We start from the raw sequence: 27,682 nt of genomic DNA, 5'->3' as shown, positions 1-27,682 counted from the left end.
GCATGTATCTATGCATGTATGACTCAACTTTTTTACATAAGGAGATTCTTTCTATTTCAGGTGAGAGCAACGGACGCAGATCCTGGAGTATTCGGCCACATAACTTATTCTTTTGTCAACGATATGGCTAGTGACCTGTTTGCCATTGATTCCAATGGTCAGATTAGCACAACAGAAAAACTTGACCGAGAGGACCCCTCTAGCATGGACATTGTTCTTACAGTGGCCGCTCAGGATTCAGGGGGACGTGTTTCCTATTGCACAATTCATCTCACTATCTTAGATGAAAATGACAATGCACCCCGCTTTAGTACCACAGAATACCGAGCTACACTCAGATTTGATGTGGCCAAGGGGTTCTTGATAACACAGATTCAGGCTCTTGATCCCGATTATGGCTCTAATGCCAAAATAACATTTTCACTTTACAGTGAGGCCCGCATCCCTGTAGCAGACATTTTGGACATAGACCCAGATAGTGGTTGGATGGTGACCAAAGGGAGCTTCAGCCACCTGAGAAACTCAGTATTATCCTTTTTTGTGAAGGCTGTGGATGGAGGAAATCCAGTTCGACACTCTTTGGTCCCAGTCTACATTCATGTTCTTTCTCCTGAGGCTTTCTTTCCTGACTTCAGTCAACACCATTACTCATTTAGCATACCAGAGAACACGCCCATAGGTTCAGCTATTGGGAGGGTTCACCCCAAAATTCCTCCTGGCCACAGCCCATTTCCAGTTAGCTTTAGCATCATTAATGGAGAAAGTAAGGAAAGCAACCTAGATGGGGTGTTTTTAGTAGAGAGGAATACAGGGGTGATTAAACTGGATAAGCCCTTGGATCATGAGGTGATGAAAGGATATAACTTTAAAATTGCAGCCACTGCACACCAGAGTAAGCTGGACGCTGTGAGTTGCGTTGATGTTGAGGTCAAAGTTTTAGATCTTAATGACAATAAACCAACTTTTGAGACAGACTCTTACGTCACGACTGTCATGGAGGGGATGGCAGTTGGAACAAGGATCATTCAGGTCAGCGCTCGAGACCCAGACTCAGGAGCCAATGGCCAAGTAACATACAGACTTGGGACATTAATCCGTGCAGATGAACATTCTGACACATTGGATCAGACTTTTAGCATCGACAGTAATACTGGTTGGATAGTCTCATGCAAAGAACTCGACCATGAGTCCAATCCATCCTACATATTCACAGTGGTAGCGTCTGACCTTGGAGAGGCCCTATCGTTTTCCAGTACCAGCACTGTGACAGTGACAGTGACAGACATCAACGACAACCCCCCCATATTCATGGAGAACCATTACTTCAGTTCCGTTCAGGAGGGTGGGCCCCCAGGCGAGGTGCTGGCTGTGTTGAACACCAAGGATAATGACAGCTCTGCTGTTAACCGCCATGTCAGCTATGTCATCACTGGTGAGTGGTTAAAAAAAAAACAAGAAACAACACCCCTAATGATTGAATTCTGCCACTGTAAAATGCTCCTTTTACCTTCTCAAGCTTTATGTATTTTGTAAATAAATTATTGGTAGGGTTTATTTCTATTTGCTAAAACTTATGATTTTGAATTTAGTCTTAATCCGTACAAAATTACATAATGTTTATTTTTTTTATATCAAGGGTTGAATGGTAAATTTAATAACGTAGTAAGAATGCACAGAACCTGTTGAAACCTTGCCAGAGACTGCTCTTTGTCTTTATTTTTACTGTAAACCCCATTTTTATGCTGCTTCACAGCACTGCCCTGCAGTGTTATGCAAAACCTAGAGGAGCTTCAGGGAGCAGGCATAGATTGTTTGATTAAAGCCAATCGTTTTTGGGCCGATCAGATATTCTCATTAGTTAGATTCTACAACCTTCAGCCTTTAGCCTTTGCACGTCTGTGTGCTTAGTGAAATTGAGACTACAGTCTTCTGAAAAGAAAAAAAATGCAGCTGACACGAATGTAGTAAACAGCTGAAGCTTGCCATAATAAAACTCAAAGCGTATGAAGCTGTGAACAGTTGCACGTGTCACACAGAGTACATGTGAAGAAATATTGGATTTTTTTTTTATTTCCATGCTAACATGTCATGTAAAGCAAATGATTTTGGGATTCCTTATAGTTCCTTAGCACCAGATAGAAATTTCATGAGCACCCTCTACTAAAGGAAATATGAAAGGAAGCATGAAGGCTCATTTTCTTCTTCCATCTTATTGCAAGCACTATCGGACATCACTGAACATGGTGGCCATGATGCACCTCTGCTTTGTCTCACTGAAAGTCCCAGTGAAACTGATCTATGTTGTCATTAAGACAGTGACAGTAATAGTCCTCCTATAAAATAGCATCTTAAATAAACAACATTATTTGACTTAAATGAAGAAAAAGACACAATTAGCCCACCTGCAGCTGTATAACACAGAACTAATATAAAACCCTGCACAGTGCAAGCCACATAGCTGCATGCAAGTGAAATCTAACGAAACCTTTTAGCTTTGGTCAAACAGAGAATCACCATGATTCAATCTTTACAGAACGGAGCACCAAAAAATTGAAATGCAAACTGATCACTAATGTTTGCCGTTAGACAAAGGATTGATGGCTGAGATTCTTGTCCAGTTTACGGTTCAGGTTTGCGATTTCTGAAGCATTTTTAAAGTACAGAAATTACTTTTTTATTTAATGTTTTTAAGGACATTTCAAATGATTGTAATATTTCAAATGGTTAGAATAATAAAAATGTCCTAATTTCACTATCTATCTGTCTGTATCCTCAGTTCAAAATTTCCTTCTGGTTTTTTCATTAATTAACACTAGACATAATTTATTTCCGCTATATTGGTGGAAAAAGTGGTCTTTCAATCATATTAATGGCATTTTTATTTGCCTCTTTTGCCTCCAGATTTCCTCAAAATGATGCTATTGTTTTGAATTTGACTGTATGATCTGGTTGAACTGTAGGGTGCCTTGAGATGACATGTGCTATGAATTTGGCGCTATATAAATAAACTGAATTGAATTGAATATACATTTAGCGCCGGATGTTCAAAGATTCAGAAAAAAGGGCCGTTATATATTGCGTGTGCAATTTTTTATTAGTATGTGAAATAAGTGGTCATATTGCAGGTGATCTACAAAAATGATTGTGCAAATTTGACATGCAAACTATTTTACTTTTGCCTATTCACCTGAGAAGATAGTGTGTTCTAAGGGAATATGAGAGTCATCGTTAAAGAAGGATGAGATGCTAAGCCATGTAATCGGAGGTGAAAATTATCAATTGTCATAAAACGGGACAGATGGACCCAGTATTCAAGGTGAGACAGTCAGTAGGAAAGTTCAAAGTGTTCAAGGCTACCAGGCATCCTAGAGCTCCCAGGCAGGTTCAGAGTCGTGAACAGGTGGTCACGCACAGAAGCAGACAGGATCAGGTGCAGACGGGCAGGCTCAGTGGAAGAGGGTAGCCAGACAGGACGTGGAACCAGAACTTGAGCAGGACCTTTAAACTGCTCTCCACCTTGAAACCAGGCTTACTGGAATAAAAACTGAACCTCCCCGAATAAAAAGCCAAAAACCCAGAGGTCTCAGCAGGGGAGGAACAATGGAAGAGCAGGAGATGAGACAGGAACAAAACCTTCTTTCCACCAAGATCCAGGACATGAACCGTCGCATAAACTGACCAGCCAGACTAACAGAAAACAAATAATGATTTGGCCCTGAATGCTCAGGCTGAACAGAATATAAACCAAAGGAAACAGGTGAGAGGAATAAATGATAATTGCGGCAGGGAGGGAAAACGGCAGGTGAAAGAAATAACCAATTAAGGTAGAGCAATCAGGCCAGATCATGACAATTGATATTATTTTAAAAATACTAATTATCATAATTGATAATAAATACTATTTATATAACCAATTACAGATGAAGCTGTTTTATAGGAGGACTTTTAGTGCCACCTTCTTAAGGACACTTAGAAAAACTAAGTGCTACAAACAAAGTAAAAAAAATGAAATGATCAAAATAACTTAAGATGAATTTTTATCTACCTATGCATCCATCTTCTCTAACTTTTCTGTCAGGAAAAGGGTCTCATTGGAGCTGGTTCCTATCTACAGCAGTCTGTGGGCTGTAGACCTCAAACTGGTTCCCAATCTGTAGCAGGGCAACACAGAGGCACACATAGACATACAACCATGCACACACTCCCACTCTAGAGGCTAAAGCATGCACAGGGAGAACATGTAAAATCCATGTATAATGACCCTGGGCCTGGAATTAGTGCTACAAACTGCACCACTCTGCAGCCCCAGGTATTTCCAGGACATTACAAGCTTGTTTGCACTATATACACTCTTTTTATATTGTCTGTTGTATTTTTATCTTTAATGGCATTTTGCTTTAACTCTTTGCTTTTACTCTATATATAAATTTCCCCAAGGGAGCAATCCCAATGATAAAGTTGAGTCTAAGTCTTATGAACTAATTTAATTTTTAAATCTGTTCTGTACCTGACTTCCAGTTCAAATTATTACAAGACAAGCTAGATTAGATTAGATTAGATGAGCTTTATTGATCTCACAGCAGAGAAATTCACTCGTCACATATTGGCATAGAAGTTACAGAAGGTGCAAACAGGGAGGATAAAGCTGCATTAAGAATAAGCAATATATATATATACAGTATATCCAGGTATTTACAGTATATCAAGATAAATAGGATTAAGGTGCCAGGGTACCTGTATCACACACAATGAAAAACTAAATATAAATAAGAAATAAAAAAATAAGAGATAAAAATATGTACAATCCGGATGGCTTATATACAGGTGGAGAAATATTGCACATTCAGCATATTGCACAGGATATTGTTCACAGTCAATAAATAAAACGCTATAATGTAGCTGCACAGTGGTTTTTACAGGAGTTATTGTGGTTATAGTGCATTATTATAGAGTCTGGTGGCAGCAGGAGCTAAAATAAAACAGCTTAAATCGAGTTTCAGATTTGAAACATACTTTATATGTATGTAGTAAATGTTTGCATTTGCATATCCTTCAACCATGAATCAACTTTTTTTTGGTCATTAGAATATGATTTGCATATTGCAATGACACGTGCAAAATACTCACTTTGCTTAACTGCATAGCCAATCACGTTGCACCTATTTTCAGTTCTGTTGGCATAAATAAACTTGCTCCCATTTTACGCTCCAAAATCAATCTAGAAATAAGTAAAAATTTCTTAAATCTAGTGTATTTACCCTTAATTTGAGTAGGTAAATAAGATGATGTTGATGTGTTTTTACTCTTAAATAACATAATTAGATAATATTCCCTTGAAATAAGACAATGCAATTGTTTTTTCTTATTTTAAATGTGAATTATCTTGCTCCTTTGGCAAAGTGTCTCACTTACCTTCTCAATTGAAGAAAAAAATTCACTTATTTGAAGAAAAAATAACTATTTAGATTAGATTTTTTTTTTTTTTTTGCAGTCTAAGATGCGCAAACCTTCTGAATGTCAGGCCCTTAGAGGGTTCAATGGCAAATTTCAAGATTTAGAAGAAAGAAAAAATCTATATAAAACAGGATTTAGACTTTTAAAGATCCTGAGAATAAATTCAAAGTTTTTATAACTTACTTGTGAGAAAGCCTTTTATCTGCATTGTTCATGACAGATTTTTACTTTTTGGATCTGTGTCATCCAGGTGGGAATTACCGCGGTGTGTTTGCCCTGGGCCTGGTTCAGGGTGAATGGAAGATGTATGTAAAGGGGCCACTTGACAGAGAAGAACGCAACCTCTACATCATCAATGTCACTGCAAGTGACGGACTCTTTGTTTCCCACACGATAGTGGAAGTGGCAGTGATAGACACCAATGACAACAGCCCTATTTGTGACCAGGTAAATGCTGAAGTGGTGTGTTGCTTTTTTGGTTGGTTCTATGGCTCTTTATGTCCGTGTGCACATGCCTTTTCCAGGCTCTATACACAACCAGCATTCCAGAGGACCTCCCCATGAATAGTGTGTTGCTGAGGGTTGGAGCTGCAGATGCAGATGCAGGAAACAATGCTCGGCTCAAGTACTCTCTACACGGTACCGGATCCCAGGACTTCAGCATGGATCCAGACACTGGTATGTTTACTTGGTCACTATGGAAACTCTCTTTTTAAGGCAACAAAATGAAAGGTGGATTATATGACATGACTAGACACAAAGAAATCCAAAGCCTTCGCAGGAAGAAAATGAAATACATTAAGATAACCATAATCCATGAAGCTTTGGTGTAAAAGAGAGCTTAACTAGTCGAAACCTTTTATAGCATCGCATAAAGTGACAAAATGGGAAAAAAAGAGCTAATTAACTCTTCAATCACCCATTAGTAGACAGGAAAACAGGTGATTAGTGAAAATCTTTGAAACATCATCTCAGGTTTCTTTAGGCAGATTGTTCCAGAGCTGAGAAGCATAGAAACTAAATACTGCCTCGCCTTGTTTAGATTTGGTTCTTGTGAAACCTGAGCTGGTCTCTAAAGACCCGAGAGGTTTTCAATATTCATAATGTACAGGCAGCTCTGAATTGTTTGTCTGCCTCAGGCCATTAAGCATTCTTTAGACAAAAAGCAATGTTGCGTGATGTGGTCTGTTGTCCTGCTGTTGGCCAGAACTCAGGATCGTAAATGATTTTACAGAATCAATTCATTTCCATTTATTTATAAACTAAAACACATGTCATCTCAAGGCACTTTTTAAATAGAACTGATTGCATTGACTCATCGACTAGACGGCAATCCCTCACATCAAGCATGTTACCGTAGAGATTAAAACTCCCTTTAACAGAAAGAAACCTCCAGCAGAACCAGGCTCAGTGTGAGCAGCCGTCTGCCGAGGCTGACTGGGGTTCAAGGAGACAGAAGCAAACATAGAGAATGAAGCATAGATACAAAAGGCAACTGTCAACCAACTCCACAGGCTGACCCATCCAGGAAACACACAGCCAGGCAGACGAGGTCCAAGCCAGCTACCACGTCAGAGGATAAAAGAGAGCACATACAGTTAGTCAGTCAGAGAAAGAGGACTACACTGGAAAACAGGCCAAGCTCCAACATCTATTTAACAAAGGTGTTGATGGCAGCAGCACGGATGATATTTCTCTCCAGGATGGAGTCACAGCCAAACAGGAACAGACCAGATGAAGCTACTATGAGAAAAATCAGAGGGCAAGTACTGCAGAATGGGAGAATATAGATCGAATAAAGCAGAATGAAGAAAAATGGGTCCCTATTTCCTCCAGAGGTCCAAGCCTATAGCAGCACAACTATAGAGATAGCTTTATCAAAAAGGAAAGTTTTAAGCCTAGCCTTAAAATTAGACAGGGTGTCTGCCTCACGGACTAAAACTGGTAGTTTGTTCCACAGGAGAGGAGCCTGATAATTAAAAGATCTTTCTCCCATTCTACTTTTAGAAATTCTAGGAACCACTAGTAAACCTGCAGATTGAGAGCGAAGTGCTCTGTTAGGAACACTATCAGGACTCCAGTAAATGTAGCATCACTTCAATCCAACCTACTGAAAATAAGAGCATTCACCAATTTTTCTTTAGTGTCTTTGTCTTGCAGTTGTTGAAATGTTGTATCTGGTGTTTTAACTAAAGCGCTGGGAAAGTATTGTTTGTTTTGTAAAGTATTTTTTGTTTTAATATCCTTGTTTGCTCCCTGTTCTCCAAATCAGCCTTTCTTTGCTCCTTCTCCTTAGGTGAAATAAAGTCATCAGTGATTCTCGACCGTGAGATCATTCCTAACTACCGATTGATTGCTAAGGCAACTGACGGTGGAGGGCGGTGGTGTGGTGCTGAAGTTCATCTAGTGATCACAGATGTGAACGACAACCCCCCACTTTTCACGCTGTCTCAGTACTATGCCAGTGTGTACGAAGATACACCAGTGAAGGCCCTGCTGACTCGCATCCATGCCATAGATCCAGATGAAGGTGATAACAGAACTGTTGATACGTAATGTTGGTTTGCATTTAGCCCCATGATAGTCGAGAAAAAAAACAGCTTGACTGCATGCACAGCAGCTCAGCTGATCTCATTCTGCAAATTTATAAGCAATAAATCAGAGATGCTAAAAATAGAAGGAAAATCAATAGATCATGAACACACATGAAAAATGATCAGAGGTGTCAAGTAACAGAGAAGAAATGTTGACTATATATTACAACTTTTTACTTCTAGTCCTTATTCTTTTGCAATTATCTCTACTTTCTACTCCTTACGCTTTATAGACTCATTAGTTCTGTTTCATTTTAGCTAATTTTCCTTTTTGGCCTGTTAGTATCTAAAAAAATCAAAATAATTTCTTTCATCCAGACAATTAATTTATATGAGCTGCACCAAAATTCAATAGTTGTTCAAGATTAAGTTAAATTTGGCGCTGTTGCCATAAGTTAAAAAACTACGAAGTATTAGGAAGTTATAATCCAAAATTATAGAAAATGTTCCTTTAATAGGGTAAAGCAGTAAACCATCTGTCCTTAACATTTTCTTCCTGTATCACTTTCACTTTTATACTTTAAGTAGTTTTAAAAATTTTACTTTTATACCTTTACTTGAGTAAAAAGCTAAAGTGGATACTCTAAGATCTACAAAAGGGATTTTAAACATTAGTATTTCTACTTCTTCTTGAGAAATAAATATTTATACTTTGGACACCTCTGAAAATGATTATGTTTGTGCTAGGTTTTTGCAGCAAAAATTTTCGTTTGTGCCGCTATTGTTTTAAAGATATAAAGAGATGTTTCTAGAGGTCATCAAAGGTCAAGCAGCCCCCCCCCCCACCTTATTAAAATCAGACGAAATAGGTGTCAATTAACTCAGCTCCGTTTGTGCTGGTTTGTGCAACAAAAATTTTCGTTTGTGCTGCTTTGGATTTGAAGAAAGTGGGGAGGGCTGGTTGACCTTTGATGACCTCTAGAAACATCTCTTTATATCTTTAAAATGAAAGCGGCACAAATAAACATTTTTGCTCCACAAACGCAGCACAAACGTTTGACACCAATTTTGTCTATTTTTAAGAAGGTGGGGGGGCTGGTTGATCTTTTGACCTTTACATTTTCATTGATATCTTCAAAGCCAAAGCAGCACAAACGACAATTTTTGCTGCACAAACCAGCTCAAACGGAGCTGAGTTAGTTGACACCCATTTCGTCTCATTTGAAGAAATATTTCTTTATATCTTTAAAATGATAGCAGCACAAACTAAAATTTTTGCTGCACAATCGTAGCACAAACGTTTGACACTAATTTTGTCTGATTTGAAGAAGGTGGGGGGGCCAACTTTACTCAGGTGGTTCAATGTTGGTTCAGGGCCAGACTCAGCAGTATTGGTACTATTCTATGACTCTGCTCCATTCACTGTTGTTTTAGATTATAATTTATGTTTTTGGAGTCCTCTATTACAAATACATCCTAATTGGCTGGTCTGGAACCTTAATATGTCAATTATAAGGAAAGAGGTCAAATGAAAGGCTTTTTATAAGTTGAACAAATAAGAGGGAGCTTCATTTCTCTCCCCTGTGACGGCCATGATGTGTGTCTGATTAAAACTATGGAAACTGACTGATATTATGTGGTAAATGAAAGTAATCACAATCTATTTCTACATTTTTACTTGTTAAAAAAAAACTCTCTTTACAGAAGCATTAACTTCACAAACTAAATACTTCTTCTCTACAAGCAGGTCCGGGTCGCATGGTGGTCTATTCCCTGGCTGACTCTGCTGGAGGTTATTTCTCCATTGACAAGTTTACGGGCATAGTGATCCTGGAACACATCCTGGATCGGGAAGTCCAGTCGACTCATCAGATAACCGTGGTTGCATCTGATCAGGGTTTGCCGCTTCCTCTATACTCCCTGGTCAACGTCACAATCACTGTGCTGGACATCAACGACAACCCGCCTGTTTTTGAGCGCCGCGATCAGCTGGCGACCGTTCCAGAGGACCTGGGAGTTGGCACTGAGGTTCTGAGAGTGTATGCTGCCAGCAAAGACATTGGGACAAACGCAGAGATCTCCTACAGCATCAGATCAGGCAATGAGCACAGGAGATTCCACATCCACCCACTGACAGGTAAGGGAGACTGTTCTACCTGTGTGATGCATCCAATGTCTTTTTAAGTCTAAGGTAAGCACATACAGTAGTAGCAATTCAAAATTTCCCTGATTTTCTTGATGGGTCCTTGGCTGGTCCCCCACAATTCCCTTTTAAACATCTGAAATATTCTTTCTGTCATGATTTGTGGATATTAAGATCTAAAATGAAGGATCATCTCCTAGTCAGACCCTGTAATTCAGTGAAAGGGTGTATTCAAAGTAAAAAAATATGCACGCCCATGAAAAGGCCAGAGGCAGGAAGTTGGAGGGGATATTGCTGCCATTTGGCTTCCATTGGGTTGGCTTTTTTCCTGGGAAGGGCCATTTTGAATGGCTGATACTGTAGAAGTGTAAGCCCTGAGAGGCTGCGTCCTCCAAAGACCCAGTCTACCTGGAGTGGGTCCTTGAAGGTCGATGAAAATAAGAAAGCCTGAAGAGTTTGGCTGTGAATTTAAACAGGTCCAGCCTTCTCCTGCTTTCTCTGCCTATATGTATACAACCATGACAGTTGACACACGAGGCAGGCAAAGAACGAATGCCGAACGTCTCACTCTTGTTCTGGGTGTTAAATGCATTGTTGAAGACCTTTGGCAGCAGTACTGTCATCACGAATATCATATTTATAGTCCCCAAACGGTAGATATGCTGGAATCTGACCTTAAATGTCAGCAACACCCATTTACACAGGGAAAGATAAAACCTTTCAATAAACCAAACATTATATTTGACTTAATAACCATTTAAAACAACTATTTTCAGCAATTTCAGACACAACTGTTCTTCCAGTATTCACCACTGTTCAGCTTCCAGTTTCTTGTGTTTTCATGCTGGTTTTAAATCACAAACTAAATATTCAGGATGTAGAATACAATTGAACAATTCTGGCTGTGTACCTCATGCAACTCTAAAGATATCCAGTATTAACTTTTTTTGCCAGAGGTAAAGCTCTCCCTCGTTGTTTGTGTTCATGAGAATAAGGTCCAAGGGGCTCTAAGCTGAAGCACTGCAGCTTTTCTCTGCTTCCCCAGAGAAAAAAAAACACTCGATTCAGCAAGGTTCCTTGCTGGCCACACCCATGATTCCTGAAATAACACCCTGACAGCCCATTGCTACACTACAGCTGCCATCTGTCACAAAGTCTTTAAACTCTAAGCAAGCACAGCAACTTAATCAGCAGCAACCAGCAAAAATTATTGCATCACAGTTTTCCTGGCAGCAGGTTAGTTACTGTGCAGGAGAAATATCCTCAGAAGCATCAGGCATTAGCAGTGATCGGTAATCAGATTGGTAATCATCAGTGTCCCCAAGAGGCCAGGAGGCCCACATAGGCTGGCAGGGAGCACCGGGCCACAAGCCAGCGGTCCCTTTGAACCTAAACAGGTACTTTGAATTGAAAGTATTTTTGCATTGCGACTCAGAAATAATATCGAGTTTTTGTTATTGTAGATCTTTTTCTAACTTTTACAATGAATTCAGTTCAGTTTATTTTTATTGCGGCAAGTCACAACATGTCATCTCACGGCACTTTACAGTTCAACAGATCATACAGTCAAATTGATTCAGTTTTCTGAATCAAAGCAGTTGATTGTATCGACTCATTGACTCGAAGGCAATCCCTCACACTAAGCATGCTTGTAGCGACAGGGAGTAAAACTCCCTTTTAACAGAAAGAAACCTCAAGCAGAACCAGGCTCAGTGGAAGGTTTTTCAATTCAAAATGTCAGAAATAGCGTTGAGTTCGAGATTTTATACAGTAGCCAAACACAGCCTTGTTATTGTTTAGAAAACAAGCAAACTGAAATAGATGATGAGGTCCACCCCTTTGGAATGGTGGTTGTTTGGCTTCTTTTGTTAGCCTGCAATGCCCCATACCTGTCTATGTCCAGCTTCTCTTGGTTGAATATGTTTGGTAGCTAAGTGCTTTTAATGCAGCTAGTTTTACAAATCTACATTTTTGACTTTATCAACGGATAAACAACAGGCTGATTTCAATGTCTTGATTTCTTAACTTGTCTATTTCTACTCTCAGAAGTGTCTTTCTTTCCACCACCTCCTTCTTCTTCAGGTGCCATTTTAATTGCCCAGCCTTTGGACTATGAGACCTGCAGGGACTATTTCCTAACAGTGGAGGCTCGTGACGGCGGCACTCCACCTCTGAGCGCCATTACTACTCTCAACATAAACCTAACGGATGTCAACGATAACGCTCCAGTGTTCAGCCATGACCTTTATACTGCTGTTTTGCCAGAAGATTCAACAATCGGACAGTTTGTAGTTCAGGTAAATTCAAAACATGCATCAGATTATTACTACATGGAAGGTAGACCCTGGTAGAAGATGCCATACTGGGACAGTTGCTGGTTCGTTCGTAACCTAATAGTCAACTGGACTCACAGTTACAGGTGCAAATAATTATTGTTTTGCTAATCAATTAATATGTTGATTGTTTTTTCGATTACATGATTAATAATCGGAAAGGTTCGTTAAAGAAGATTAACAGTTTCAAACCTGGTGAAACTAAAACATTTCTACTAGTTCTGGATAGAGCAGATTGACAGATGAAAAAAATGTTTTATGTTAAATAATGTAGGGTTTGTGTTAGTATGTTTTTAATAAGATTATTGTCGTTGCATGGAAATACATATTTCGCATCATCAATCTATCACTCTCTGACTTGCAGGGAAATTCTAAACCTCGTGAAAGGAGTTAGACAAATATGTCAAAAGAATTGATTTATACTCACAGTTTGACACATTTATTTTCTATTAAAAAATTTGTAAATAAGCTGTTTAGAGAATCGAACGTGTGAACTTCTCCATGCACAGTTCAAAGCTGCAATCTAAAGTCAAGGCTAAGCTTAGCTTCCTCTACAGAAACCGCTCTTACTTCACCACTTCTGCAAAACTTACTCTTATCCAAATGACCACTCTACCCATTTTAGACTAAGGAGACACTATATATAGGGTTGCTTGCAAGTCCAATCTATCAAGACTTGACAGTCTTTAACATTCTGCCATCAGGTTTGCCATAAATGCTCGTTTCAATACACACCACTCTGTATTCGCTGTCAACTGGTCCTCCCTTCACAATCAATGCAAAATTCACTGGTTAATCTTCCTTTACAAGACCCTTCTGGGCCGCTCACCACCTTATTTAGGTCACCTGCTGCAGCCAAAGCTGTCACTTACAACAATCGCTCCTCACTTCATCTACAATTACTTATTCCTAAAACCAACAACCCATCGACCAATCTGCTTCCGCTCGTGACTGGAACGATCTGCTAAATATTCTTAAACTGGATAGACTAATTTCAGTTTCATCCTTCAAAACAATTATATCATCCTTGTTCACAGACACTTGCAGCTGCTTCTTTACAGTCATTTTTACCAGGTTATCACACCAGTATATTTATATGAATGCCAAAATCAAAAAACATTATTAAAACACTTTAAAAAACAAAAAAAACATTATTTCATGCATGGGTTTTTACTTTTTGTTAGGTTTAAACACCAAACACCTTATTCAGCAACCTGCACAAAGAATGACACAGAGAATTTAGTATATTTTACTTGCAAGGAGAGGGGATCAGAAACTGCATTCAGTTACAACTTCAAACCCACTCTGAAGCAGTATCTGCTCTCCAAGCCCTTTATTGAAGAAACGCCCTGATTACAATGTGGTTTCAACCGCTAAAGGGGGAGGGAACAGAACCCAGTTGAAACCAGAATTTTCGTACAACATCATACAACATCATACAACATCATAGGATAAGGAGAACCCCTCTCCTTATCTAGTTGCACAGTTCTCCATTCTCCTCCACACCCTTAACGACATCTGTTAACAGCAGTCGCAGTCAACATCCCTCCTGCACAGACTTAAAAAACATTAATGACACAGCAAACAAAACTAAATGTTTTAACACTCTTTGTAATATGAGTAAGATAGAGATAACAAAATGTGTAAGTATAATATGATTAAAGTAATATGATTAAAGTAGAATAACTTATGTACAATTAATTAACCCAACATTTCCCTCCTGTTTATTCACTTTAAGCTATTTATTTTTATCATTCAATAGTTACTTCTTTTCAGATTTTCAACTAAGAAATCATTCTTTTTTCTTTTTTTAGCTGTAAAGGGTACACTCAGAGGTACTTTAAACTGGTGGGTTATTGTCGTTGGGATTAGGATAAAAGTCAGGAAAGTGTAAAGAGAATTCATCCTCTTCGCTGTCTTCATCATCCGATAGGTGTTCCTCAGTGGACATAAGGGCATACATTTCTGTTTTCATGGGTTGTATTGCAGTGGTAATTAGTCTATTTAGCAGCGCTCTAATACATGGAATACAACAACATCCACATAAGGTCAGGATGGCGGCAAATATAGCTACAGACATCAAAATAGAAAGTACCAGTTGTTTGTATTTACCAAAAATGTCTCCAGATCCATCCCACATTTTTGTGTCAACTCCAGAATGGTCTTTCATTTTGCTGTTAAGAGAGCGAAGGCCTTCAAGGGCCTTTGTGAGGCTGCCATCTGCAGCAGTGTTGTTGGGAATAAAGGTGCAACACTGATCTCCAAAAATAGAGCACACACCACCTTTTTCAGCTAACAACATGTCAACAGCAATACGGTTCTGGAAAGCCATCAGAGAGGTAGCTGACAATTGTTCATGGACGGCGGAGAAGCCTTGTTCTGTTTTATTTCCCAGCCTCTGGACGTTATAATGGATGTAGTTGATCCTGTCTACATTTTTATTTATAGTACACCACCAGCATAAGAAAGATTCAAATCCTGCAGAAACTTGATTCACTAGTTTATACTCATCTGGAACACCTCTGGGTACTCCAATACTGTCAATATAAGTAGGGTCATCTGGACTCCACGCATTTTCAGATGCCCTCCTTCTTCTAGTATGCCATGTGTGAGGAAAAATACTGTTTACAGTCGTTAACAATTCATCCATTGTGAGTGAAGTAATAGAAACAGGTAAAATCAAGGTGACTGCAGCACACAATCCAGTGGTGTTGCATGGAAGTCTGTCAAACAATTTGTCATCTCCACACCACCACCAGATGTCACTGCGGGATTGAGGTTTTAAAAAGGTGGATACCAGTAAAATACTTGCACATTGTTTTTCATTTAGTGTACCCAATTTTGGGCCCACTCCGGTCCTGTTTACACAGGTGAAATTTGCCACAGCCACTTTCTTCAAAAAGATTGGTTTTTTCTTCTCATCTGTGGTCAGGGGATAGATCTTATCCCAATAGGTGCAATTATCAGTTGGAACTGTATAATTCATTATATTTAGAAGACATTGAGGAGTTATGGTGGCAGGAACCACACGTAACAGCGGTCTGGCTCCCATACACACAAGACAATCATTAGACACTGTTTTAGCTGCTTGTTCTGCCATTAAAAGCCAGTTGTTTGTTTGCCCAGAGATTCCAGTGGTGACTTGAAACAATTCATCCGGTTTAAGCGGGTCATTAATATTTTGAATTTTTATCTGTTCACCTTGGGCAGAAGTAAGAATCCCTTGTATCTCATTTTCTTCTTGTGTAACATTTGCAGAGCACAGATACAATGTCCAACACGGATCGGTTTCACTAGACCGTGCACATATAAATGAGGAAGAACAGCCTTCCTTCTCAAGGGGTTCTGCTGTGGAGTTTATTGTCATAGTGAAAACTTTGGAGGCATGGTTAACAGTGAACCCTGATATTCTACTCATCCATTTCTTAGCTAAAGATGTCCATCCATATGATCCTTTTTTCCACTGTCCAGTGGTTCTGAAAACGTCTCCCCAACTCTTTTGAGTTCTTTGAACTACACGGGGATATAGGTAGAAATCATAACCTCGCCAATCTCCCGGGTCAATTTTAAATCTTTGCGAGAATGTTTGAAAAGGAATAGTCACTACACTGATTACTCTAGTAGAGTTATAGCAGAGATAGACGTCCCTTTTACAAATAGCTGGCTCATGGGGGCAACAAGAATCCTTGCACTGAGTGAGAGCTAAAAACAAAACTAATATGAAAAGTTGCAACATCATCTAGGTTCAAACTTCAAAAAGTTTCCTATGGGTAATCTTTTACACAGTGGTCTACTTCCTATGACCTCTCGGCAGAGTTGTTGAACCTTCACCAGTTTGAGATGGTTGTATGCTAAAAAATACAACCCCCTTTGTACGATGGACTTCCTCTGAAGGTCGGTGAAGGAGACCAAATGCGTATTCTATAACAGGTACCACAGTAGAATTACTAGAGTGCTAAGCAGTACGGTAAGGTTCCACAGAATAATTAAGAAAGTGATTTTACACATTACTCATCTGATCTATCTATCACTTTCTTGCAGTGTGACAAGTGGATCCATGTGCTTCTTTCAGCTATTTTTAATGCAGTTGGAGTGGTCAACAAAACCTGATAGGGTCCTTCCCACTTAGGTGAATACCAATGTTTCCTCTTTATGCTCTTTATGAGGACCCAATCACCTGGTTCAACTAATTGGTTTTCCTGTGGAGACACAGAGGGTGGGACACTGTCAGTTTGGTTCAGCTGTTGCTTTTGTTGCTCCAGCATCTTTCTCATGTAGTCTGCTAGAGTACTTTCATCATCTGTTTCCCAGCTATTATTAAAATAGGGAAGTCTATATGGTCTGCCAAATATTGTTTCATAAGGGGTCAACCCGGTCGTACTTGTAATATTTATGTGTAGTTTAACTAAATCCAAACATTGAGTCCATGATCTTCCCGTTTCTTCCATACATTTCCTAAGTCGGTTTTTAACGAATCCGTTCGTTCTTTCCACAAGGCCTGCGCTTTGTGGATGATAAGCACAGTGGTTTTTCAAGTCTATGTGAAAGGCTTGTCCTATTTTGGTTATTATCTGATTTACAAAATGTGTGCCATTATCACTATAAATTTTCTCTGGAATCCCATAACGGGGAATTATGTCTTTGCATAATGCTTTTGCGACTGTTAGTGCATCTGGATGTTTTGTAGGAAACAGTTCTACCCATTTAGAAAACGAGTCAACTATTACTAAACAGAACTTTTTACCTTCACTAGGGCTTAGTTCTATAAAATCCATATGTATATGTTGAAAGGGGTAGTTTGGCTTTGGGAATTGTCCTCTTTTAGGCCTTAGGTTCCCCTGAGCATTGTGCTTTGCACATATTAAGCATGCTCTACAAAAATTTTTTGAATAAGCATTAAAACCATAGGTCGTATATGTTTGGTTTACCAATCCTACCATCCCTCCGGTTGACACATGGGTTTTACCATGGGTCAATATAGCTGCCCATTTGTATAAGTTTTTTGGAAGGATTGGTTTATTTTCTGGTCAGGTGTAAATCCCCTCCTTTAATCGTGCTCCTTTGCTTTTCCATTGTTCTTGTTCCTGTTTAGGAGCTTGCTGCTGCATGTCTTGTAAGATGTCGTCTTTTAGTGAATTGTCTGTTAATGTTAATACTGTTATTTCTTTTAAAGCAGCTTCTTTTGCTATTTTATCTGCAAAGGAATTCCCTTTTGAAACAGCATCTTTTCCCGATGTGTGGGCCGCACATTTGCATATTGCCAGCTGCTTTGGCAGCTGTACTGCTTGTAAAAGTTCTTTCAGTAAATTGGCATGGGTCACTAGTTTCCCGGTTGATGTTATCATGCCTCTGTTTTTCCAATGTTGTGCAAAGGTATGTGTTGTAGCATAAGCATATTGACTATCTGTCCAGATAGTTACTATTTTGTCTTTCATCAATTTGCATGCTTCAGTAAGAGCAATCAGTTCTGCTGCTTGTGCAGAGTAATGTTGTGGTAAAGCTTCCGCTTTTAGCACAGCGGTATGTGTCACTACAGCATAACCAGTTCTTGTTTTCCCTTTTTCATCTTTTCTTTGTCTCTCCTCTCTCTCTCTTTTAGCTCTGCGCTCTCCCTCTTCTCTCTGTCCTGCTAATTTCATCCAACCCATGGTTTGCATGTAACCTTCTTTTGCCATCAAAGTGTCTTTATTTTTGCTTTTTGTTTTTATTTTTTGCTGCAATTCCTTTATGTTTGTGGTGCTCAATTTACCATTAAAACCGTAGTTTTTTATCCAGTAACACAACGGCTCTACCGCCCATGGGTCATCATTTTCAACTGCTTTCCAGTCTTTACACTGGAGTTCCTCCAATAACTTCTGTTTTTCTTTACTTTGCCCCTTTCCCATTTTGAACTAAATTTGGGCCCAGTGGGTTTTCAACACCTGTCGTGTTCTAAACACTGGGGCTTCAGACAAGATGGTGATCAACGACTTTTTGTGGTAAAACTCACTTCAACCCTTACAGGTGGAGTTTTCTTGTCTACAAACATCCACAAAAGCTCACCATTTAACCCTTGTCTTTTTGGTATGAAATACAGATATCTAGTGATATCTATATTTCCTTACACACGCACACACACACACACACACACTCACTGCGCAGTTAACTTTTACTTTATTTCTGTTTACTTATTTTAAACACAGAGGACGCCGCTATCCTATGCAGAATTTAACTAGTTTACAACTCGGGGAGCCTGCCCTTACAAACTAGGGGAGCCTGCCCTCCCGCGGACTTTAACTGTTTTAAAATTTCTATTTTACCTGATAGAGTCTAGAATTGTCAGGGTTTTAGTACAAAAGGGGGACCTCGTTACCCCATGCGGAATTTAACTATTTAAGATAGAGGACACCGCCGTCCTTCACGAGGTTTAAACTGTTTGCAAAGGGGAATCTCGTGACCCCACGCTGAGAGGACTTCAAAAGGGGAATCTCGTGACCCCACGCCCTTCACTTCGATCTTTTTTTCTTTTTTTTTATATTATTATATTTTTATAAATTTTTTATATTTTATATATTTTTCTTCCAATAATTCACTCACTCCTTATTAAAAGAAAAACTACTCACAATTCTCTGCGTCCTCGAAATGCTTCAACCGTCGGACCCCAGCTTGTAAGGGAGAGACCAGTCCCGTAAAGGGTCTCTTTGCTGCGGCCGCAGGCTTATCTGGATCTCACTCACCTGCTGGGGGTCGTCGGGTATCTTGCAATCCGGCTCGAAGGACCAATTAATGTTAGGTTTAAACACCAAACACCTTATTCAGCAACCTGCACAAAGAATGACACAGAGAATTTAGTATATTTTACTTGCAAGGAGAGGGGATCAGAAACTGCATTCAGTTACAACTTCAAACCCACTCTGAAGCAGTATCTGCTCTCCAAGCCCTTTATTGAAGAAACGCCCTGATTACAATGTGGTTTCAACCGCTAAAGGGGGAGGGAACAGAACCCAGTTGAAACCAGAATTTTCGTACAACATCATACAACATCATACAACATCATAGGATAAGGAGAACCCCTCTCCTTATCTAGTTGCACAGTTCTCCATTCTCCTCCACACCCTTAACGACATCTGTTAACAGCAGTCGCAGTCAACATCCCTCCTGCACAGACTTAAAAAACATTAATGACACAGCAAACAAAACTAAATGTTTTAACACTCTTTGTAATATGAGTAAGATAGAGATAACAAAATGTGTAAGTATAATATGATTAAAGTAATATGATTAAAGTAGAATAACTTATGTACAATTAATTAACCCAACACTTTTTGTACATAAATCTTGCCCTTCTGAGGCTTTGTGAAGGCAAATCTGGGTTTTGAATGGTCCAATATGGTGTCACAAACCTAAAACATGTTTTTTACCAGTTTAATAATGGAGAAGCTATTAGTCAGCTTTATATTTTCTTAATATATAAAAACTATTTATTTTCTAAGTATGTGTTTATTTAGGAGCAACTATGCAAATTAACAAACACCTAGAAGAAGTAGACTATTCTATTATTTTCCATGTGAATCCCAGATTGTTCATTCTTCTTTTCCTTTTATAAAAAGTGCTTTATATCAGTCCTACCTGTCTTTATCCATGCTGGGTCAGATCCTGACTTTTGAAAAAGGATGCAGGGACAGCAGAACACAGCATTAGCCTCACTGCATGCAGTTAGCCAAGCCTTATAGTCAAACCAGGTCCTGGAACGAGACAGAGTGTACCGTCTCCATCTGTCTTTGGACTGCTGATTAGTTTTAATGTTCAGCTGATCAGGTCCAAACGGTTTCACCTGCAGCTTTTCCTTGCTTTAAGGAATTTCATTAACGCAACTCAAACTGTAAATCAGCTGCACTACGACTGTGACACATACGGCTCTTCTGCTCTCCTGTCCCTCTGTGTTGCAGTGGAGGTGCTGCGAATGTACAACTTTTAACGAGAGTCTATGGCGAAAGATTTTTACATCCCAGGACGGAAATACGTCACCAATCCGACGAAAAACAAAACAGCTTTACTCATCATTAAAGATTAGATATTTATCTTGCACATCTAACAATAAATGTATTGAGTTCGAATTATTTTTATTTTACAATTTATTTTTGTCTTAATCAAGGTCATTGGGTGAGTGGGCGGCGCCCTAGCGCCCTATATTGACCCGCCTGGTAACATTTTGTCACCTAAAGGCATGTGGAGGGCTGCATCCTAGAATCCTGGTTAGATCAGTATGCTGACCTTATACTGTAGGCCCGAGCCAACGACTTCCCCCTTTCTGAAGAACTTTGGATGTGAGCCAAAGAACTGCGGTTTTATAATGAACGACTTTTGATCCCACAGAGAAACTTCCACGCCACAAGAGGGGCGTCACCAATGGCGTAACGACCCAAAAATAGGCCAGTAAGCAACATATGGCCCCATATGAAGTACAATACCCCCATCCCCTACATGCCCCCCCATCGCTAACACATTATACGTAACGGTTATGGTTTTAATCTACGCTCTGGGTTACCCATAATTCCAAGTGGTATTGTAAAAAATAAAATACTCAAATACATTGTTCTTTTAAGATCTTTATTGCAGTTTGAAACATATTATATGAGTGTATTTTTTTACCAACTGTCTAATAAACAGTTATTAACATAGTAATTTAAAGTACCACTGTATGCTTTACTATTGGTGTCGTGTTTTAATGGCTCACCATCATGTTGAAATCTGCCATGTGTTGCGGTATAAATAAAGTACGGTCAGTCAACCATGTATCAGGTGGGTTAAAGAGAAGTCCTAGTCTACATTTGCATAGGGGGCCAGATTTTCAGATGTCAGTGACGGGGCCCCTAAGAGGTTGGGGGCCCGTAAGCAACTGCAGTCTCTGCTTACCGATAGTTGGGCGTCACCTTAAACTTGTCTTTGTGCTGTTCATGTCCCAGTCAGATCAAGTCTTTCACTAAAAATGTCAAATGATAAGTAATGAAACTGCGGCGCTGATAAATATTGATACTCATATGACATCTCTGACATCGCACTTTAAAACTGACGTCAAAGTTTTTTCAAATTTTACTAAAAAGGTGGTTTATGTTTCTTTCATGACTGATGTATGTATATTACATAGAGCTCACTCATTTATAGAAATAATTTTACAATAATTGAGTACAGTATTTCATTTTCTTTTCTCATTCAATTAGTAGCATATTATATTTTGTGGTTCTTAGTTTCCATTAATTTATTTCTTTTTTATGTGCAGCTTATAGCAGAAGATGCTGATAGTGGTCTGAATGGAGGCATCCTCTACTCCATTTTCAGCGGAGACCAGGACAACGACTTCTTCATTGACCCTTTTAGCGGGATCATAAAGGTCAACAAACCGCTGGACCGCGAGACAGTAAGGAGACATACGTCTTATAATCCTCTCCTGTTTAAAAAACATTCCCTCATTTGATTCTGTTCTCTTGGGTAGAGATTTACCGATCCATTTTTCATCTGATCAAGTCCGATGGATCATGAAATCATCACTGTTGCAATCATAAGAAGTCACTAAATTGCTATATATCTATTTCTTTGTACCATATCAGTAAAAATAGGAGTGCCTAGATCGGATTTCCGGCATTATTTATCTGATCCAGCTTCCTTCTTAAGATAAGTTTTCTCTGCAGTTATTGGCTTCTTGGTGACTATTAAAGGAAAAGTCTGGTCAGCAAGGAATAATCAATGGATCATTATTTACACCTAAAACTAATATTTTTGCAGTGATTTAATGAATTTGTCGTTAATCAGTAATAAAATAAAAACAACAATGTTTCCTGCAATCAGTGAGTCTGGGAGCGGCCATTTTTGCCCAAATATAGTAACCCCTCCCTCCTGGCATCTTCCAGCAGTGACGTCACGGTGCGGCAAGCCTAGCGCCATTCTCCCTTCTTTACAAGCAAAATCAATGGGAACTACTAGACACATCTGCAATCAACAACAATTATTGAAGATTTCCAGAGGACTTCACCATTGAAATTCACCAGAGCTATAGTGAAACTGACAATGCCCACGTGCATGGCAGCTGGATGCTGGAATACATCGAGTAAAAGTGAAAAAAAATGAGTTATTTCACCTTTCTGATTCCTGATCCTCCAAGGACGGGTTGGTCGTTGGATCGCCAACTAGAAGAGGGAGGATTTGCCATCGAACTTTCGGCCAGAGAAAAAACCCGTAATATGTAGCCAACATTTGGAAGAAGAATATTTTCAAGATGACTTGGATAATAGCGCGTTGTGACAAACACCAGATACAGCACTGGGACTTGATCAACAGCCGATACCGCACCGTGACGTCACCAACCAGTAGGTGGCAGTAGTGTTCTTTGACAAACATGGATGCCTCCAGTGAAGTACATTCAAATGAAATTACTCTTAATAAAAAATACTTATCAGTTATTGAACAGTATGTAATAATTTCATATTTAAAGTACTTTCAGAAGTTTGAATTCTGAATATGACCAGACTTCTCCTTTAAAGGGCATGGTTGGAGACTGGTAAACAGTTGAAAACACTTGTACCACCAGAGATGATGAATAATTAATTCAGCTACATCTCTATAAGAAATGTGATTTTAAACCTTGTGCAACATGATGCAGAAAATACCTTTTTTTTGTCTTCAGCCTGCACCGTTGATTCTATTCTCCAAAAAGACCAGAGCGTATTTAGAGAGTACGTAGCAGAACAATTAGAATGATGTCTGTTTATATGAGTCAGATCTATTTGCCCTGTACCCTGAAGTTATATTTGAGGTAAATGTGCACACTAAGCACCATAAAAGTGACTTGAAATAACTGCTGACCATTCAGGTCGACCAAATTCCTATACAAAGCAGTTAAACCTGTGAAGTAATGAAAAAAGCTACCTGTCAAACTAAGACACTTAGTGACTGTCACTCTGTCCTAGCTGTTGATCTTTGCTTTTTTTTAACCTACATTTAGGTACATTCTGACTTCCCTTTATGAGGCCACTTTAGGGAAATGTGTTTGTAGCTAGTAATAGTGGCGGCAATCACATATTGAGAGGTGTCAAAAGTATTAATGTTTATTAGGAATAGAACTCCTACTGTTTAAAAAGACTTTTGTAGAAGTTAGAGGTTAAACTTAAGCTTTTTACTCAAGTAGAAGTGTAAAAGTAGAATTTGTAAAACGAATTAAAGTATAAAGTAAAAGTAATGCAGGAGAAAATGTTAAGGACAGAAGCTTTACTGCACTACTCTAATAAAGGAACATTTTTCTACAATTCTGGATGATAACTTCCTTAGCCTTCATTTCCTTAGTTTTATCACTAATGGTAAAAGTGTCAAATTTAGCTTTTAATCATCTTAAAAGACAATTTACTTTGGTATGTAGTGAACAACAAGTTGGGGCAGCACCGAGGCCAACCACAAAAAAACATTTGTCTGGATGAAACAAAATATTTCGATTTTTTTTTTTTATACCAACAGTCCATTACGAAAATTAGCCTAAATAAAACAAAACTAACACGTTTAGTTTTTTTAATGTAAGGAGTAGAAGTTAAAAGTTGTCTAAAAAACAATTACCCCAGCTAAGTATAGATAGCCAACATTTCTACTTAAGTAAGGTAACAAAGTATTTTAAAGTATTTTTGCTTTGTTACTTGAAACCTCTGCATATTCACACAGGGAGGTGCTAGCTCCCCAACTTTAAACTGGTTCCTATGCTGCTTTACAGAGGGAAGGATTTTATTATCAATAAAGCACCACAACAACCATGTTGATTATGGCACATATCACTATGCTCTGTCTCAAAGTCCCAACTCTCTTTTGTCTTCATAGCTCCATTGCTGACACTGAATCAATACGTTTGCGATGCACTCTGTCCTTGTAGGTTCCCAGCTACTCACTTGTTGTTAGAGCACTCGATACGGGAAGCCCACCAATGTCATCCACTGCCATGGTCAGCATAAAGGTGTCTGACATCAACGACAATCCACCCACCTTCTTCCCAGCAAACCTTACTGCTGTCATACAGGTAAACATGGCTCTAACATTTCAAGTCCAACTGAAGATTGTGATAATAAGCCCAAGAAAATCAGATTTGTTCATAGTAATCTAAGTTGTGTGCTGTTTAATGAGAGTGCAGTTAACAACTCTGACTGCCAGGCGAAGAAGGCTCAATCTATAAACCTTAGCCAGGCTCTTTCTCTCTCTGGAGGCTTTGCACATGTTCTTTCTGTCTCCACCAGACCAACTCTAGATTCTCATTCTTGTCTATGTGTATTCCCACAATCCTCTGGGGCACTGCAGGGTGATGGATGGTCCTTCTCCATCATCAAACAGAGATACAGAACGGGCTTATGTTTCACAAATGATGCAGAAGATAAAGCATCTCTAAAGACCCAATTGGAATAGACAAGAAGTCAAACATGACAAAAGTAAACATATCAGATGTATTTAAAAGAGACATTTAACCCCAGAAGTTAACCAGAACAGGTCAGACCAGGTTGCAATAAGTCAGGTAGTCTCTTGAGTTATTTGACACTATGGACGAGGAAAACCAGAAGTTTACTGTGACACTTTTTGGTGTTTTTATCTTTTATATTGAATGCTGTGCAGCTAAAATTATTTTGCCCATATATTTTATTTTTGGACATCTTTTATAAAGCTTAACCATAACAACTATAACAAGTTGTTTTTTACCCCTGGGAGAGGCTCATTCAAATTTTCAAAGCTTAAATAATTACTTCCCAAAGTCCTAGTTGAATTGAAAAGGGGGTGCCAAAGTTAAATCAGAGTAGAATCAGAACATGTTACTGTGAAGTTTGTTTTTTTCTCTGCAACCTAGATATTAAACTGCTGGCATCTAATAACCATCCATATAATTTACCCAGAAAGTTTGCCAGTGTTGTTTTGGCAGCTGTTTACATTCCACCCTCTGCTGTAGCAACACTGACACCCAAATGCATTTGAGGCAATGTGATTTAAATCACACCTCACTCTTTGATACATTTCAACAGTTTTTCTGTTGCCATAACAGAGAAACCAGAACTTCTTACCGTTTTATGCAAATGCTAAAATAAGACCTTTCCTTTGGGAAGTCAGATCACTGTGCTTTATTTCTTAGCTAAGGAGAAGCCTATTATAAGCCCCATTATAAGAGGAAACCTGCACTGAAGAGAACTGTAAGAAGGATCAGGCAAACAGAACACTAGTAGTAACGCTAGAAAACGTCTATACCAAAGATTAAAGAAATATTCTGGCCCTGATGGCTGGAGACATGCAACATAAATATGGGCAGGAAGAGATGGATCAGCTGAGCAGTGATGAGAAACAGGGCAGAGCTAGACAGGTGAATGAAATGAGCAATGAAGCCAACCATCCGCACCAAAATCATGACAACTTAAGCTCAAGATAGCAAGCAAGGAGGCGTGCAGGAAGAAGCTCGACAACAAGCTCCAGCAGATCCAGTTTTGTATAAAGTACTGAAATCTCGGAGTCAAGTAAAAGTAAAAGTACCTCTCCAAGATATGACTTTGGTAAAAGTCCAAGTCACTGACTTAAATGTTACTTGAGTAAAAGCCTTAAAGTGTCTGAAATGGCTTGTACTTAAGTATAAGAGTTACTGTAAAAATAGATGTACTCAAGTAATGTAGTGAAAAGTATAAGTAAAAAGTAAGTCCAGTTTGAATGACATTTTTTTTTACATTTTGGTCAACTTTGAATGTTAAATTCACTTAAAACACTATACATAACCAAGTGTAGGATAAATTTAGACTGGCTTTGCGAAAAAGACGTATTCTATTGGTGTTGATGTAAAGGCCCAGGCAAGACCCGACTTTGTAGTCAGTAGGTGGGGTCAAAACACTTGCGTTTCTCTCGCTCTCTCGCTCATTTTTTTTATTTTTCTAAGTAACTAAACCAAACATTGAAAATGTATCGGAGTAAAAGTATGCAATTACGTTCGTAAATGTAGTGAAGTAAAAGTGAAAGTTCTCAAAAAAATGTATACTCTTGGAAAGTATAAAGTACTCCAAAATATACTTAAGTACAGTAGTGAAGTATTTTTACATTGTTACTATACAACACTGAGCAGAAGAATATTAAAGATAAGTGGGCCGGGATGGAGTAGATAACATGCTTCAAGCAGAGAGAGGATAAGACAGATGGAAGCCTGGAAACAGCCAATGAAGTGAATCCATTGTTCAATAGGTTTCAGTTCTGGAACAAACTCTGCATCCTTCTCTACTGTCTACAGTCAAACGTGTGTCCCACAGACCTATCAAGGGGATTCCTGAGGGTCCTGATTTTTTTAACACTCACTCTATGTGAAAGTGTCTTTTTTAATATTATTTTCTTAACTCCTTCTTAATTTTTTCCCTCTGCTCCAGGAAAATAAGCCCATTGGCACCAGAATTCTGCAGCTGTCAGTCATCGACCAGGACTCCACTCACAACGGCCCGCCTTTCTCCTTCAGCATCCTGTCTGGAAATGATGGCAGGGAGTTTAGGTTGGACTCAGATGGCACATTGGTGGCAAATCAAGTCTTCAGAAGGGACATAGCAATGGATTATGTTCTTCAGATCCAGGTAGAGTTTAATGCTGCTCTTTTTGTGTCCCAAGGTGAAAAAGATCTAGTTAAGTTCCATGATTGTATTTTCACATCATAAAGAAGAGAGAAAAGATTGAAATAACCATTATTTGGTAAAAGGAAGAGGAGGACACAGCGACCTCTGCTGCTGTTAATTTAAAGATTGATATGACCTTTGGTGGAGATTAAATGTAAACATTTTCTGTCAAAGTTCCTGTTTAACCATTAAAATTATTCGGTTCCTAAAAATAAAAGGCAGAATATCAGGAGCACCAACAAACCACCAGAGTCCAGACATTGAGTCAGTTTTCAAATTTCTTTTGGGCTCTGAGGTAACAATAAGAATACAGGAGAAACCTAAAGGCAAGCCCGTAAAAGGCAAGTGTTACAGCGGGAGCTAATTGATATGTAGCCTAATACATTTGTCTTCAGTTGTTTATAAACATGAAAATATATTTGTATTATGTAAAAATTAGGATGTATAAAATGACTTCATTAATTTATGAGAATTATTTGCAACACTGTCCGCCAAAAGCAGAGAGGTTCCACAGATTCAAAATGTTGCTCTAGCTGCTCAGAAAAATGAAAAAAAGTAATAAGATCAAAGTTAATAAGATTATTGTTTCTGAAT

General features: G+C 38.9%; 1 protein-coding gene across 7 annotated transcripts in view; it reads left to right on the top strand.

Annotated features, from left to right (window-relative positions):
- fat3a (FAT atypical cadherin 3a) overlaps positions 1 to 27,682 on the top strand; it is a 128,229-nt gene that overhangs the window by 56,006 nt on the left and 44,541 nt on the right. For 4 of the 7 annotated variants that reach the window (XM_038285988.1, XM_038285991.1, XM_038285985.1 and 1 more), the window contains 9 exons: positions 61 to 1,432; positions 5,705 to 5,901; positions 5,979 to 6,132; positions 7,751 to 7,984; positions 9,733 to 10,125; positions 12,214 to 12,428; positions 21,724 to 21,861; positions 24,352 to 24,495; positions 26,852 to 27,049. In XM_038285988.1, the coding sequence (XP_038141916.1) occupies positions 61 to 1,432; positions 5,705 to 5,901; positions 5,979 to 6,132; positions 7,751 to 7,984; positions 9,733 to 10,125; positions 12,214 to 12,428; positions 21,724 to 21,861; positions 24,352 to 24,495; positions 26,852 to 27,049 (3,045 nt within the window). The remainder of the gene's footprint in view (positions 1 to 60; positions 1,433 to 5,704; positions 5,902 to 5,978; positions 6,133 to 7,750; positions 7,985 to 9,732; positions 10,126 to 12,213; positions 12,429 to 21,723; positions 21,862 to 24,351; positions 24,496 to 26,851; positions 27,050 to 27,682) is intronic. The other 3 variants (XM_038285992.1, XM_038285990.1, XM_038285986.1) reach the window with 1 other exon arrangement.

The sequence above is a fragment of the Cyprinodon tularosa genome, unplaced genomic scaffold (genome assembly GCF_016077235.1).
Source record: "Cyprinodon tularosa strain WSP-4 unplaced genomic scaffold, ASM1607723v1 ctg219, whole genome shotgun sequence".
Lineage (NCBI taxonomy): Eukaryota > Metazoa > Chordata > Actinopteri > Cyprinodontiformes > Cyprinodontidae > Cyprinodon > Cyprinodon tularosa.
This window is presented reverse-complemented; position numbering and strand designations above follow the sequence as displayed.